The sequence below is a fragment of the Lissotriton vulgaris genome, chromosome 1_1, assembly GCF_964263255.1.
Source record: "Lissotriton vulgaris chromosome 1_1, aLisVul1.2, whole genome shotgun sequence".
NCBI classification, from domain to species: domain Eukaryota; kingdom Metazoa; phylum Chordata; class Amphibia; order Caudata; family Salamandridae; genus Lissotriton; species Lissotriton vulgaris.
In genome coordinates, this window is record NC_141685.1 from 408,059,189 (window position 1) to 408,076,647 (window position 17,459).

The 17,459-nt window shown below is 44.7% G+C and overlaps 1 protein-coding gene across 2 annotated transcripts in view; it reads right to left on the bottom strand.

Annotated features, from left to right (window-relative positions):
* The window catches only part of PCSK9 (proprotein convertase subtilisin/kexin type 9), a 131,455-nt gene that overhangs the window by 18,083 nt on the left and 95,913 nt on the right, over positions 1-17,459 (bottom strand). For both annotated transcript variants that reach the window (XM_086952693.1, XM_086952698.1), the window contains one exon: positions 3,318-3,466. In XM_086952693.1, coding sequence (XP_086808819.1) covers positions 3,318-3,466 — 149 coding nt within the window. The remainder of the gene's footprint in view (positions 1-3,317; positions 3,467-17,459) is intronic.

A 17,459-nucleotide genomic window follows, 5' to 3' on the forward strand; every position in this document is an offset into this window, starting at 1 on the left:
GAGGAAAAGGTTGCAGATGGCGTGGAGGTTGGCCCAGTGCTATTTAGAGTGCCACTATGGGCATCTCTTGAAGGGCATACATTCCATTATCCCAGGTGATCATTCTCGAAGGATAGTCGGGAGCACAAGGTGGACCGAAGGGCTCTGAGGGCCGAGAGGCCTGGCATTGTCATGATGATGTACTGGAAGAATGAAATTGGCACGGTTTGAAGAAACGAGTTGAACACTCTTCTCACATAGGATGGAAGGTGACAGACTCTGAGGCACATTCTCACTTGGGATGGAAGGTAACAGACTACAAGGCGCAACGGGAACCTTCAAACCTATTGAGACCGGGAGTGTGTTAAATCACGTACGAAAGGTGGAGAAAAACAGTCTAGCAATGGAGCCAGTGCCTATGCACATTCACTACCAGAGGAGGAATCACCAAGAGCATGTGTCTCGAAAGGTTTTTTAGAAGAAAAAAAAGTTGGAATCATCCGAGCCCAACATCCGATGTCAGGAGCATGCAGAGCACATGTGTATGTACAGCCACACATGCTACAAACAATATATCACTCTGCTAATTTAAACAATATGGAAGCAAGTATCAGTTCAACAGTACCATCAAAACATCTATAATTAGTAGAAAGCTTGGTTGGGGTAAGGATTATAAAACCGGAATCAAATAAATGTGAAGTCATGCACCTACAGCATAATAATATTTTAAAAAAATCAATGTTGAGATGCTAGAGTATGGTGCCACATATTCTTATTATTGGATATGGTTCATTCACAGTTTCTCTGTCTCTCTGTAAACACACCTAAATACCAGTGGTCTAAAAATGGAAAATACATTCATGTACCTTCTAGCCTCATTCTAAAGAGGATGGGATCCACATACCTATGCATCACAGGGCTGACATGAACAAAAAAAATGTTGGTCTGTGTTTTGCTTCCAGTGAGTCCTGCCCAAGATGTTATCTTAGACCATTTTTTAATTGAAATGTATGTCCATCCAAATGGAGTATTCTTCCCTGAATGTGCTGTGGATGATTAAGACTACGTTCAGAGCTTCGTATGGTTACACCATGTCCTGCGCCAAGAAACCATACTCTCTCAGATACATTTTGTGCTTTACTGCATAACACCTCACTCAAGTTTTAGCATGGACTTCTATACAGTGCTGTATGTCAGAATGCCATGTAAAGAACAAGAATTGCTAAAGCCAATAAGTCTTACCTTTGGGACCTATTGGTTTAGTCAATAGTTTTTAGGCATGTTTTACAGCATCCCGAATGCTGTGCAGCATGGTTAGAAGAAAAAAGCCTACGATGCAATTGCCTACGTCATTTTGTTGCTGCGTGCACCATGCATGCACCTGCCTTCAAAATGACGCAATTGCTTTTTTTCTTTTTGGTTAATGATCCGGGTTGGATCTGTTAAATATGAAGGGAAAAAAGTATCACTGGTGTGGGAGCAATAAGGGTGCAGAAGCAACAAGGAGGGAGGGTGGTGTGGAAAGCAACAGAGGATCTGGGAAAGTCACACAAGGGAGCGCATGTAAGGCTAGCAAGATGAAGGGCACACAGATTGCCGCAAATGGGGACAGTGTAATGTGAAGAGGGGGAGAAAATCCACCAGGCAAGACAGAGAGAGAAATGTGGAGCTGGAGGGAGAAGACCACAACCATGAAAGCCATGCATAGTGGGAGAAGCCCAGAAGGGTGAATGCATGAGTATGAAAGGGGTAGGCCCTTAAAACTCAGGACCTGGGTCCGTGGGTCAGTACAAATAAGGTTTGGTCTGAGTTTCAAAAGTATCAGATAATTCAAAATAAACACACAATCACCATTGAATTTAAAAATGGGTCAGAATAATGGAACAACTTATTCATTTCATACATTTTGGCATTTTAATCATGCAAGGTCAGAGTGCGATCCAATTGCAGCCAAAGTTATGAGTAAACAGATTGTAGTATATACATGTAATTGTAATGTCATTACATTCGGTATTCGAAATCGGTGCTCTCAGTGAAAAGGGGGAAGGTAAGTGAGTGAGTGAAGGGGACAGGGTAAAGGTGTTGTGACATAATTGTTACATCCAGATTGACGATTGAAAAACCTCTACAGTCAAATTAATGGGCAAAGGTTCCCAAAATCACATCACACATAGATAGCGAGAATGCATCGCTTATTTAGCTCCTATGGTGTGTAGAATGGAGGCGTAGTTCTACGTTTCGACCCCGGTTACGCTAAAGGGCAATTCGCGGCCTCATGATGGGGTCTTCATCAGGAAGAAATGGAGAGCGTTGTCAAACGGTCATCATATGTTCCGTCTGCAAAAAGGGGGGGCTCCCTCGAGCTCCAAAGAGTATTGCCGTGCTGGTAAACACACAGCCGTTGGGCACAGGTAGTATAATCCTCGATGGGTTTGTATTACTTTCAAAACGGGAACGCACAGCCGTGCTGTTTCTCCGTCTGCGTCCTGCATCCGAGTGTGCTCCATTCTACACACCATAGGAGCTAAATAAGCGATGCATTCTCGCTATCTATGTGTGATGTGATTTTGGGAACCTTTGCCCATTAATTTGACTGTAGAGGTTTTTCAATCGTCAATCTGGATGTAACAATTATGTCACAACACCTTTACCCTGTCCCCTTCACTCACTCACTTACCTTCCCCCTTTTCACTGAGAGCACCGATTTCGAATACCGAATGTAATGACATTACAATTACATGTATATACTACAATCTGTTTACTCATAACTTTGGCTGCAATTGGATCGCACTCTGACCTTGCATGATTAAAATGCCAAAATGTATGAAATGAATAAGTTGTTCCATTATTCTGACCCATTTTTAAATTCAATGGTGATTGTGTGTTTATTTTGAATTATCTGATACTTTTGAAACTCAGACCAAACCTTATTTGTACTGACAGAAGGGTGAATGCATCATCGAGAGGGGTAGCGGAGAAACATATATGTAAGAGAGCAACACAAGCACAGTGGAGGGGCAGGAGAAGTATATGAGTAAACCTGGAGAGGTACATGAGAGAGACAGCTGGAAAACACATGCACTCTTATGGAGCACTTAAAGAAAAAAAAAAGTAGCACCTGAAAAATTAGAAGTGGAAGGACACAAAGCGATGTGTCAGTGCTCCAGGGTAGGGACAAACACAATAAGAGGAAGTTAAGCCCACACCATGCTAATAGCTAGTAGCTACTGACAAATTGTGTTATCTGGTAGGTGGGACCTAACAAGAAAGGTCAATGATGAAAGCCAATCATTGAAACCTAGTTTGATGAAAGATTTACTTAAGTTGATGCTGCATACCTCCATGTGCTCTCCTCTCCGCTTTCCGTTCTTGGAGAAACTGGAGCAGCTCAGCATTTCCTCATTTCCACTGCAGTGAGCAACAGCTATCGCTGCACGAGATAGGCCAGACTGCGTTGACCAAACCGAGCGGCAAAAAAACTCCTCCTCTGGAAACAAAGTAACATTGTAAATCTGACTTTATTTCAAGGACAGGAATTGGTATTCTGTTCTTCATGGGTTTATAATTGTACAAGGGGAAGCAATGTTATATGATTTACATATTGATGTTAAGAATACAATCATAACCCAGTCACATACAATTGAAAACTAACGTATGTATGTATGTATGTATTTTAATGCTTGTTAAGCGCAGCTGTCACCCAGCGGGTATCCTGGCGCTGAGATCAGTTCCACCATCCATTCTACAAATTATTCTGCTCTAGGAAAGAGAAAGGTTTTAAGGTCCTTTTTAAATAAAATCAAATTTTGACTGCTCCTCAGTTTTAGAGGTAGAGTGTTCCACATTGTGGCGGCCGTGAAACTAAAGGCGCGGCCGCCCATTCTCACTCTGTTTATTCTAGGGACTTTCACTAGGAACGCTGAGGCGGATCTCAGAGGTCTGGCAGCCTGATACCACGAAAAAAGATTTTGCAATGGTATTGGTCCTTGACCATGCAGTGCTCCAAAAACCAGGCACATAGCCTTATAGGAGATCCTCTGCTGGACCGGCAACCAGTGTAAGATTGCCAGAGCTCCCGCAGAAGACGCCGAGCGAGGTAGGGATAGGGCTAGTTTAGCCGCCATATTTTGATTCCTCTGTAATTTATGGATCAAAACCTTTGGGGCTCCTAGAAGTAGTGCGTTACAGTAGTCTAACCTACTGAGGATGGTGCTACGCACTACTTCTACTCTGGCATCCCGCGGGAGAAGCGGCAGTATCTTCCGTAGAGCACGGAGCAGGCCCATACATGTCCCAACAGTCCTGTTCACCGAGACATCCAGTTGTAGGTTCGACTCGAACATAACTCCCAGGTTGCGAGCCGAGTCAGCTACCTCCACCGAGCCTGGAATGGAACTAGGCCAAAAATCTTCCGGCAATGGGCGAGGGAGTCGGTCAGAGGAGCAGTGCAATATCTCCGTCTTTGAGCCATTGAATTGGAGTGAATTGGCTTGCAACCACTTTGCTGTGGCCGACATACACTGATGGAAGGTGTCCCTCGACACTGCCTCTGAACCCTCAAAAGAAAAAATCAATTGGGTATCATCGGCGTAGTTGATGACTTGAATGCCGAAAGATCTTATAAGTTGTATCAGGGGGCGGAGGTACAGATTAAAAAGAATTGGACTTATCGCCGAACCCTGGGGGACACCCTGGTTCACCTGGCGTGTGGCAGAGCGGAACGGTGGTAATGTTACTGCCTGTTGTCTGTTATCCAGATATGATGATAACCAGGCTAGTGCTGAACCCGTTATTCCCGCATTACCGAGACGGTCCAGAAGGACCTCATGGTTCACCGTGTCGAACGCGGCCGACATGTCAAGCAGTACTAAAAATGCTGACTTATCCCTGTCGACACACGTTCGCAGATCATTCAACACGGTGACCAGAGCAGTCTCAGTACCGTGGCCCGGTCTGAAGCCAAACTGAGCTACATCCAGGCTGGAGTTGGATTCCAGGAAATTGGCCAAGGCTCTCGTAACCCACTTCTCTAAGATCTTTATCGCGAATGGCAGCAGCGAAATAGGCCTATAATTGGCTGGGCAGAGGGGGTCCAGAGTAGCCTTTTTTAGCAAAGGTGTTACAATAGCCAATTTCCAGCAGTCTGGTACAGATGCAGTAGCTAACGATTGGCAACAGATAGAGTGGAGCGGGGGAAACAGCTCGTCCTGGAAGGCCTTCCAGATCTTGTGCGGCATGGGATCAAGAGGAGAGCCAGATGATACACAGTTAGCCAGGGCACAAAACTCCTCCAACGAGGGTATTGGAAAGCTCGGCAACTGACAGGCAGGCTCCTTGTTCATATTTGACTCAGAGGACAGGTGACCTGGGAGCACAGAGGGACAAGAACCAGATGGCATAGGTTGCTTAGAACCCTCAAGGCCCTTCAGAATGTTCCTAATTTTGTCATCAAAAGCTGTGGCTAAAGAGTCACAAAGCTCCTGTGACACCGGTGGAGATGGTATGGCACATGTAGGATTGGCTAAGCTCTTTACCAGTTTGAACAGGGTCTGTGATTTGTTCGATGCCTTTGCCAATGTCTCTTCCAGGAATTTGGCTTTGGCATTTCTTAACTGGAACTTATATTCTAGTAAGGTACCTTTGTAGGTGGCCCTGTCTTGCTCTGAATACCCTTTCCTCCATGTGCGTTCTGCTTGTTTACAGCGTAGCTTCGCCTGACCGAGTTCCTCGGTGAACCAACCATTGGTCCCTCTGGATCTGTCCTTCAGTTTCCGTAAGGGTGCTACCTCGTCCAAGGTTGTTAAGATTTGCTGACAGAGGGCATCATAGCTCTCACCTACGCTGTTCTTTAACTCAAATGTTCGGGCCAGGAACATATTTTTCATACACAATGAAGATACATACAGAAAGTTACCCAGAAACCCATGCTGGTCAGATGATAACAGATCTTAAGACCTAAAGGCTCCAATAAGACCTTTAGAGACCTTCCAACCCGATAGTCAAGTGCAAGTTAAAGATTTCCCTTGCATCAATTAAATGAACAAGCACTTCTCGAGTTTACTTTAAAATACCTATTCACAATTTTAGAGGTCAACTCAAAATACAACATAATACAGCTGAAAAGCAGTTTAAGCCACTAATATTGGTTAAAAAAGGATACATATCAAATGCCACTTTAAAGTAAGGGAATGTTAACATGCTTTAAGGTGCCTATGGCTAATTGTCTAAAGATAATTCTATATGATTAGAATGATTGTAGCTCCATTTTGATCAGCTGTCACAAACCCATAGATTAATATGCTAATACAAGTATCTAAGAAACATTCAGTGACATTATTGAGAGATCTTGCTTGGAATTACTATAGCAAAAATGTGAATGTGCTTGAGCGAAAGTCTGCATACCCCCAGCTACTAACTGTGCATTTATCATGGCTATAGAACCATTGATCAGGTTGTATTTATGCAGCTCGTTTTGAATAAATGTGGGGAATACAATTCTACTGTACCACTACAAAGGATGGGTTTTACTGGCTTAATGGGCGTAATTTTAAAAATGGTTAATAATATCCCCTTTGACATCTGTGTGGAACAGAGAAATCAGAAAACAACAAAAGTAAACAAGCATTGGTATAGTCAATAGGTATTCCCTTTGAGACCTTTTAAGAGATTAATTACAATGCAAGAGCTAAGCTACTAGCCAACACATATCTCAGTGAATGAGCACTTTTTGATTTCTGTTCAGTGATATGGGATTGGCAGAGGTGAAGCGAATACTCCAATCCTAGGTTCCTTTACTCAATTATGACTCCCTTCCACTTCCAGTTGAGCCCAAAAATATATTCAACCATAAGATTGGCTGTCAGGCGATGCATAAATGCTGCTATTACGAACAACTGTTATGGTGGTGGTATCTTTGAACAAATGTATTTATCTTTCTTTACTTGTTCTTTTTAGGTGGGGCAGAGACTGCCTTTGTGGTTGGGTAGATCTGTCTAAATCAGTTCACAATACAGAGGGATAAAAACATGCTTCCCTCAGCTATGGATGCTGAAAGTATCATTCACATTTTGGATCAGTCCACCTTAGAGCAATTCAATGTTGAAACTATTGACAAAGGAATCTATCTATAGGATATCAGATGAATATGGTGGACAGAGTATAACAAACCAATCTAGATGTGGGGCAAACCCCCAAGAAGGGGAATGAAACATAGTCCATATATTTCAACCAATCTCAATCCACCAGTCATCACTAACCTCGCTGTGTGAACACACACACACACACATATATATATATATACCGTGAGCAAGGCCGAGTGAGGCCGAAACGCGTTGGTGGGGTGAAGTCTTGTAATAAATAAGGCTTAAAATCGATTCCTGATTGTGCCGCCTCCTTTGTTCTAAAAATTACCTGGGTCAGGATCCAACCCCTGGGCAGAGCACACACTGCAGAGCGCGTCCGCATGGCTGAGGGATCACTTTGTATGCTGATATATATATATATATATATATATATATATATATTACCTACTGGCGGTCGCCAGTAGGTATATATAGTTAGGATTTTTTCTCTATGGGATTTTTGAAAATTCTATGTCTAATAACTTTGGCGTTTGTGGACGGAATTGGCTGAAATTTTCAGGAAAATTGAACATTTTGTTTCTGAGCAGCCCCTGACAATTTGGGGGGGTTTCATCAAGGGGGGGCCGAGAAAAAAGGGGGGTCCCAAAACACGTTTTTCCCATGTTAATTTCCATAGGGCGGTTGGCCTCACTTTTAGCTCGAACGGCTGAATGGATTTGCACGAAACTTGGCAAAATTGTAGGGACTGTTAGCCCGATGTGCCTTTGCTAGGTCTCAATATATGTGCTCCAGTGGATTTTGAGTAATTTAGGTTCAAAAAAAGATATATATCTGGGCGGAGCCTAACCACACATCTGATCTGATTGGCTGTCAGCACTTCATCCAAGAAGTGTTGGCAGCCATCTTGGGACCAATATACATGATAGCACCTCATTAAAAAGCATTGTAGTTAATAGAGGGTTTTAGGACTTTAGTTACATTATAAATCATTTGTTGATGGTACCATACTCGTTTTAGGAATTGTGGTGGGTTCTAAGGTGATTTTACCATGTGAAAAAACCTTCTGCTGTGATATCATGAATATTGCTTGAAAGAAAACTAATATCTCATGATTTTCCCACAGTGGTTTGGAAGGGGATCTATAAGCTAAACTGAAAGCATATTTTCTGTAAATTCACATTATCTTTCTCAGTCATGTGAAAATGAAGTCTGACATTCTCAGTAAAACATGTACATCCAACAAGGACAGAGACTGTCAGTTGATTCCTTTGTGTTCTACTGCAGCCTCCTAGAGTGTTCTAAAGAACAACAAGAGCGCTAACAGTCCTACTTATTACAAAGGTATGGCACACCTGAAGCCATCTTGATTGGAATAAAGTGGTAACTCTTAAAACATTTAATTTAAAAAGAAACAACATGAGGGGGTATATTTTGCCATAGAAAGTATGATTAGTGCTGCAGAATGAAAAATTAGGGCACATTTTGAGTGACTTCTCAAATCCTTTTCTATTTCATTAAAACATTCTGACATGCAGTCTCCCAAAATGGCCACCAGAGACAAAAGAGCCCAAATGTAGCCGAAATATCACCCAGATGTAGCCCAAGTATAGCCCAATGACAGAATGTCCCAGAGTGTTCTAAAGAACAACTAGAGCGCTAACAGTCCTACTTATTACAAAGGTATGGCACACCTGAAGCCATCTTGATTGGAATAAAGTGGTAACTCTTAAAACATTTAATTTAAAAAGAAACAACATGAGGGGGTATATTTTGCCATAGAAAGTATGATTAGTGCTGCAGAATGAAAAATTAGGGCTTATTTTGAGTGACTTCTCAAATCCTTTTCTATTTCATTAAAACATTCTGACATGCAGTCTCCCAAAATGGCCACCAGAGACAAAAGAGCCCAAATGTAGCCCAAATATCACCCAGGTGTAGCCCAAGTATAGCCCAATGACAGAATGTCCCAGAGTGTTCTAAAGAACAACTAGAGCGCTAACAGTCCTACTTATTACAAAGGTATAGCACACCTGGAGCCATCGTGATGGGAATAAAGTGGTAACTCTTAAAACATTTAATTTAAAAAGGAACAAAATGAGGGGGTATATTATGCAATAGAAGGTATTATTAGTGCTGCAGAAAGAAAAATTAGGGCACATTTTGAGTGACTTTTCAAATCCTCTTCTATTTCATTAAAAAATTCTGACATGCAGTCTCCCAAAATGGCCACCAGAGACAAAAGAGCCCAAATGTAGCCCAAATATCACCCAGATGTAGCCCAAGTATAGCCCAATGACAGAATGTCCCAGAGTGTTCTAAAGAACAACTAGAGCGCTAACAGTCCTACTTATTACAAAGGTATGGCACACCTGAAGCCATCTTGATTGGAATAAAGTGGTAACTCTTAAAACATTTAATTTAAAAGGGAACAAAATGAGGGGGTATATTTTGCCATATGAATTATGATTAGTGCTGCAGAAAGAAAAATTAGGGCACATTTTGAGTGACTTCTCAAACCCTCTTCAATTTCATTAAAAAATTCTGACATACAGTCTCCCAAGATGGCCACCAGAGACAAAAGAGCCTAAATGTAGCCCAAATATCACCCAGATGTACCCCAAGTATAGCCCAATGACAGAATGTCCCAGAGTGTTCTAAAGAACAACTAGAGCGCTAACAGTCTTACTTATGACAAAAGTATGGCACACCAGAAGCCATCTTGATTGGAATGAAGTGGTAAGTCTGAAAACACTCAATTTAAAAAGGAACAACATGAGGGGGTTAATTTTGCCACAGAAAGTATGATTAGTGCTTCAGAAAGAAAAATTAGGGATCATTTTGAGTGACTTCTCAAATCCTCTTCTATTTCATTAAAAAAATTCTGACATGCAGACTGAAACATGCACTTTGAATACCAGCAGCAGACGTCCCTGGTGAGCAGTAGCTTTACTACAGTGATCTAATGTGCAACTAGAGTGCTAACATTCAGAATTTATGGCAAATGTGTGACACATCTGAATGCCTTCTTGATGGAACCAAAGTAAACAAGCATTGAAAATGCAATAGATCTCGCCCTCGTTTAAGTTAAAGCCATTCTGTTTGTAATGAGGTGGCTTTTTAGCTTTGCTTTTATTAGTGTTTTTTCAACTTTCATGTAAATAACATGCATCTGTATGCATATAAGTATATGTATGCATGCATTTATGTTTGTATTTATATAGATATACAGATGATATATGTTTATATATGTATGTATATATATATATATTCACTGAAAAAACCATAGGCTATAGACCATATATAGTTCGGAATTAGCATTTACAAAACCTTGAAAATTCACTGAAAAAACCATAGGTTATAGACCATATATAGTTAGGAATTAGCATTTACAAAACCTTGAAAATTCACTGAAAAAACCATAGGTTATAGACCATATATAGTTAGGAATTCGCATTTACAAAACCTTATTTTACTCACACAAAACCATTGAAATTCCATATATAGTTAGTTGCACTAACTATATATCGCGCACCCGCAATCCACTGCTGATGATGTCACATATTACATCATTCATGACATGGTCAGTGACATCACTGATGACATCACTGATGACATCTCAAATGACATCACTGATGACATCACTGATGACAACATCCAGTGACTGTATGTTTCTGTAAAGTTAAAATATGTCTTACATCTTGAAGAATGAGTGGATGTATAAGTGTCTGGATGAAGGATTTAGTAGGTGCATGACTGACTGTATGAGTGAGTGATTAAATGTGTCTCACTGAGTGCATGGGTTAGTGACTAAACTGTCTTAATTTGTGCATCATTATGTCTGTTGTTCTGTAAACTGTTGCATGTGTTGATAAGTAGCTATATGAGTAACTATATGGGTTATTGATTGGTTGCCCAAGTATTTGTATGGGAGACTGAGTGTGTGTGTGGGTGGCTGGGAGGTGTATGACTCTGTGCATAGATGTGTGAGCAGTTGATTCACTAGATGTATGGTTTCAAAAGTGCAGGTGGAAACAGCTGTATGGGCGGTTGACTGTGTGCATGAGTGTATCAATCAATCAATCAGTGACATTTGTAAAGCGCGCTACATACCCGTAGGGTCTCAAGGCGCTGGGGGGGGGGGGGGGGGGGGGGGGGGGGTGCCGCTACTGCTCGAACAGCCAGGTCTTCAGCTTCTTCCTGAAGGAGAGGTGGTCTTGGGTCAGGCGCAGGTCGGTCGGGAGGGAGTTCCAGGTCTTGGCGGCCAGGTAGGAGAAGGACCTTCCTCCTGTAGTCGCTCTTCGGATGCGGGGGACGGCGGCGAGGGCGTGGTTGGCTGATCGGAGGTGGCGTTTGGGAGCGTAGAAGTTGACTCGGCTGTTGAGGTAGCTCGGGCCTTGGTCGTGTAGGGCTTTGTGTGCGTGGGTGAGGAGGCGGAAGGTGACCCTCTTGCTGACGGGGAGCCAGTGGAGGTCTCCCAGATGTCCGGAGATGTGGCTGGTTCGTGGGATGTCGAGGATGAGTCTGGCTGAGGCGTTTTGGATCCGCTGGAGTCTCTTCTGGAGCTTGGCGGTGGTGCCGGCGTAGAGGGCGTTGCCGTAGTCCAGTCGGCTGGTGACGAGGGCCTGGGTGACGGTCTTCCTGGTCTCTGTGGGGATCCACCAGAAGATCTTCCGTAGCATGCGTAGGATGTTGAAGCACGACGAGGAGACGGCGTTGACTTGCCTGGTCATGGAGAGGGAGGAGTCCAGGATGAAGCCCAGGTTGCGTGCATGGTCTGTCGGTTTGGGTGCGGTGCCCAGGGCGGGGGGCCACCAGGAGTCATCCCAGGCGGAGGGTGAGGAGCCCAGGATGAGGACCTCCGTCTTGTCCGAGTTCAGCTTCAGGCGGCTGGTCGTCATCCACTCGGCTACCTCTTTCATCCCTTCGTGTAGGTTGGCTCTGGCGGCGGCGGGGTCGTTGGTCAGGGAGAGGATCAGCTGGGTGTCGTCGGCGTAGGAGATTATGCTGAGGTTGTGTTTGCGTACGATGGCCGCGAGGGGGCTCATGTAGACGTTGAAGAGGGTGGGGCTCAGAGAAGATCCTTGGGGGACGCCGCAGATGACTTCGGAGGCCTCTGACTTGTATGGTGGTAGGCGGACTCTCTGTGTTCTTCCGCCGAGGAAGGAGATGATCCATTCCAGCGCCTTGTCCTGGATTCCGACGTTGCTGAGGCGCCGTACTAGGGTGCGGTGGCAGACCGTGTCGAAAGCCGCGGAGAGGTCTAGGAGGATGAGGGCCGCTGTTTCTCCATTGTCCATCAGGGCCCGGATGTCATCGGTGGCAGCGATGAGGGCGGTCTCGGTGCTGTGATTGGCTCGGAAGCCGGACTGTGAGGGGTCGAGGGATCCGTTCGTCTCGAGGAAGGCGGCCATCTGCTTGTTGACGGTCTTCTCGATGACTTTGGCTGGAAACGGGAGAAGCGAGATGGGGCGGTAATTCTTGAGGTCGGTGGGGTCCGCTGTTGGTTTCTTGAGTAGAGCACTGAGTTCGGCGTGCTTCCAGCTCTTCGGGAAGGTGGCGGTGTTGAAGGATGTGTTGATGATGTCTCGCAGGTGGGGTGCGATGACAGCGTCGGCCTTGTTGAAGACGTGGTGAGGGCAGGGGTCGGTCGGTGATCCGGAGTGGATGGAGTTCATTGTGCGGATGGTGTCTTCGGTGCTGATCGGGGTCCAGGCGTGGAGGGTGGTGGTGGGGGGTGGTTGTTCGGTCATGGTGTGCGTTGGTTGGTTATCGAAGCTGCTGTGTATGTCTGTGATCTTGTTGTGGAAGTATGAGGCGAGGGAGTTGCAGAGGTCTTGCGATGGGGTGATGTCGTTGTTTCCTGCGCTGGGGTTGGACAGCTCTTTCACGATGTTGAAGAGTTCCTTGCAGTTGTGTGCGTTGTTGTCCAACCGGTCCTTGAATGCTGTTTTCTTGGCGGCGCGGATCAGCTGGTGGTGCTTCCGGGTGGCCAGCTTGAGGGAGGTCCTGTTGTCCGGTGTCGGTTCCCTTTTCCAGACTTTCTCGAGGGCTCGGCAGTTCTTCTTGGAGCTCTTGAGTTCGTCGTTGAACCATGGGGCCTTCTTGCTGCCGGGTCTGCTGGGCGGGGTCCTCAGTGGGGCGAGTTCGTCCGCGCAGTTGCTGATCCACTTCGTGAGGTTGTCAGCGGCCTGGCTGGGGTTCGCTGAGCTGGCAGGAGGGTGCTGGCTCAGGGAGGTGGCGAGCTGGTCTGCTGTGATCTTGTTCCAGCCTCTGCGGGCGGCCTGTTGCTGGTGATGGTGGGTCGTCGTTCTCTTGAAGGTGAAGTGGACGCAGCTGTGGTCCGTCCATTGAAGCTCTGTGGCGTGGCTGAAGTCGATGTCTGTGCTGGATGAGAAGACGGCGTCGAGTGTGTGTCCGGCAAGGTGGGTGGGGGTGGACACCAGTTGCTTGAGTCCCAGGTTGGCGAGGTTGTCGAGCAGGGTGGTGGTGTTGTGGTCGTTGTTGTTCTCCAGGTGGAAGTTGAGGTCTCCCAGGAGGATGTAGTCAGCGGAGGGGAGGGCAAGCGGGCTGACGAAGTCGGCGATGTCCTCGCTGAATTGTGTGCGTGGTCCCGGGGGTCGGTAGATCAGGGTGCCTCTGAGGGTGGTGTTCGGGTTGGTGTGGATCTGGAAATGCAGGTGTTCGGCGCTGGTCAGGGTGTTGTCGGTGCTGGTCGTGAGACGGATGGTGTTCTTGTGGATGATGGCGACGCCTCCTCCCATCTGGTTGGCGTTGCGGTCCCTCCGGGGACTGTATTGGTGAGTGAATGGATATCTCAGTGCTACATGTCAAAGTAAGTACATATGTAAAACACAGTACATGTGAGAGTTGACATATATAAATAACTGTGCATAAGAGCCAGTGAATGTGTGAGTGGCTGTATGGATCATTGTGAACTTGTATCAGGGATTGTATAAGAGAGTAAATATGTGTTAGTATATGTTTGAATAAGTAAAGTTTGTATAACTGTATAATTGAGGAAATGGAGGTGTGATTGATTCTTTGCATGACTGACTAGGTGTGTGAGTAACTCCATGGATGAGTGACAGTCTGTGAGTGTCTGTTTACACTGATTGTATCTAAGGTTATATTAGAGTCTGAAGAGGTTCATCGTATTATCACATGAATGATATCAACAGTGATGTGATCAGTAATGTCAAATGAGATGTCATCAGTGATGTCATCAGTGATGTCATTTGAGATGTCATCAGTGATGTCATTTGAGATGTCATCAGTGATGTCATCAGTGATGTCACTGACCATGTCATGAATGATGTAATATGTGACATCATCAGCAGTGGATTGCGGGTGCGCGATATATAGTTAGTGCAACTAACTATATATGGAATTTCAATGGTTTTGTGTGAGTAAAATAAGGTTTTGTAAATGCGAATTCCTAACTATATATGGTCTATAACCTATGGTTTTTTCAGTGTTATATATATATATATATATATATATATATATATATATATATATATATATATATATTTATGCAGTTATTTTTGTTTCAGTGCCTAACTCACTGTTTTTAGATTGTATTAATAGGTGTGCACGTATTCTAAATTACAAAACGTGTTTTTTCTATGTTTACACCTTGTGACTCACGAAAATGGGTGGAGCATCACTTCAAAAAAATGGTTTAAATTTGTAGCTGACCTGGTGCGCGATGTGTGACCAAGGGCACTCGGTGCTCGAAACGCGTAACCAGAGAGGTTTCTAATAAAATCTCCTTTACTGCAGCCATTGGGTCCGTGTCTTCGTTCCACAACAGGAGTGTGGCGTTTGAAGATTTGTATTTTTCATGTTATACGGGGAACAGCTGTCCTCGTTCACGGAACCCGCTCACCAGCAAGAGGTCAGGATTTCAACAGCTGAAAGCAACGTTTGTTTCCGTGGAGGAGAATTTTTCCTGACCCCCTGAGCCAAAAGAGAGAGCCTTCGTGACGGCGGACAACAACTCACTAACGGCAGGTCTATCTGGCTAGCTGTCGGCGAGTGGCGTCCAACCACAGCGGGGTTGTCATTCTGGGATTCTCAGGTGGTGAGATTTGGCGTGCGTTAAAGAGACCGGCAGCGGCGCAAGCCGCCGGGTTACATGCTCGAATAATTAAACCTCTCCAGTCGCACGATGTCAGCAAGTTTGGAGAGAGAGAGGGAGGACGCCGCCGAGACGCTTTTCAACAACATTCGGAAAAGTGCTCCAAACACCAACGCGGTGAACAGTCAACCCAACGGTGCACAACAGGACGCCAAGCAACTGCTTAAAGTCCTTGAGAAGAAAACCAAGTCGGAAATCACCAAATGGTGGGAGCACAAATCGCTCACAAAATATGTTGAAGCTGGCCGGGTTCCGCGTGGTCTGCGGATCATGCTGGCACCCAGTTTCGAGGACCCCAACCCGGCAATGTTAAAGGAGTGGGGTGAGCTAAACTTGGACGCTTCGATGAACTTAGTAAGAGTGCTCATTAAATATGCGGTTATAGATCGTGAAAAACTGCTGGAGGAAATTAAGGGCATTAATGAGCAGCTGGATGCCATCACTGACCTGGACACCAAGTTACTGGTAACCAATACTCGCAAGGAAATCAGCGAGAGACTGCACAAACATGAAGAGCGCATTAAGATAAGAAAAGTGCACAAATTCGCAAGGGACTTAAAAGATTATGAGACTGGGCAAATTTATACGTTTGCCAGAAAGTATGACCGAGCAAAGCAAGTCAAATTGACCAAACAAGCCGCAGCGAGCGCAGGTGGAGGCAGCGAGGCTAAAACTAATCAACAGGAGGAGTTGATGGAGAACTCGGACCCGGATACAGTCTCTTTGGCCAGTACATCTAGTATGTCCCTTTCGGAGATCAGTAACACAGAAGGTCAACCAGGAAGAATTCTAGAAATCGGTGAAGAGATCGATTTTTTAGTAGAGGACCGGCTGCAGACATTGCGTCCCAGACACACAAAAAAATTACAACGCAAAAGGCGCAACGCAAGACGCCATGCAAGACGCAAAAAGAGGAAAGCCACAGCAGCCGCAACAGCAGCAAAAGAAAAAGAAACAATGGTTCAACAAGAAGAAACAATAAGGGATTGTACCATTACAAATCTTTCCGATGTTACCCTAACCACAGCAGAAGAGCAATTACTAGCTTTAGGACTTAATTTTTGTCCTGAAAGTTCATTTAACTACACCAATACGAGAGCGGATGTCTTTAAGTTTATCCGTAAACTAAAACTCAGAAAGTTTTTTGCATCCAAAACGGTGACCAAAAATAAGGAGCGTACCGCCAATGTTACCATCAACAGCAGTACCACTGTGACAGCCCCAGCAGCAAGAGATGCCAGACTTTTGCTTACCCTGTGTGATCTAGGGGAGGCTGTGGATTCGACATCTAGTGACGACGGTGTTCCCAACACACAAAGAGAATTGATGAATGTGGACATTCGCCAAAAAGGAGCTGGAGAAAGTCCTTTCAAGCCGGTAAGCACTTTTTTGCCTGTCATGCCAAAAGATGCAGTTGATATATATCACGAATGCGTGACGGAGGACCTGAAAAAGTTAAACCGCACTGTGCAGGCACAAACTAACAAAAACAATGCCAGGATCATACAGTACAATACTTTAATGAAAAAATTGAGTCAAAATCAGGAAGTGGTTATTAACAAGTCTGACAAGGGGGGTAATATTGTCTTGTGGAGAAAGGAAGAATATATGGCCGAAGCCATGAGACAGTTAAATGACCCCGCTTGTTACGAAAGATCAAATGGGATGGCTTACAAACGAGCGAAAGACAGTTTGAAAAAAATGCTAATGTCTTATAAAAGAAACAATTTGATCTCTCAAACTGAATTTGACTACCTTCACATAGAACATCCTGTGATACCGATACTGTATTTGATCCCCAAAATACATAAGCAGAAAACTCCCACACCGGGCCGTCCCATAATAGCGGCCATCAACAGCGTGGGGGAGAATATCTCTCAGTATATAGACTTTTTTCTGCAGGACATTGTCAAAGATCTGCCCAGCTATCTCAAAGACACGGGGGACTTTCTTAACAAACTTAATTCCATCCAGTGGCGAGACAATTGGTGTGTTTTGACTTTAGACATTGAGTCATTATACACTTCCATAGATCATTCCAAAGGTTTGAACGCCATCAAACACTACCTTGGTTTACGATCGTGTGAATATTATGCACATAACAAGATGCTATGTGAGTTAGTGCATTGGTGTCTGCATAACAATTATTTCATGTTCGCCAAGAATGTCTGGAGACAAGTGCGAGGCGTGGCGATGGGATCGTGCTTCTCCCCCAGCTACGCATGTTTACATGTGGGCTGGTGGGAGGAGCGCGGTCT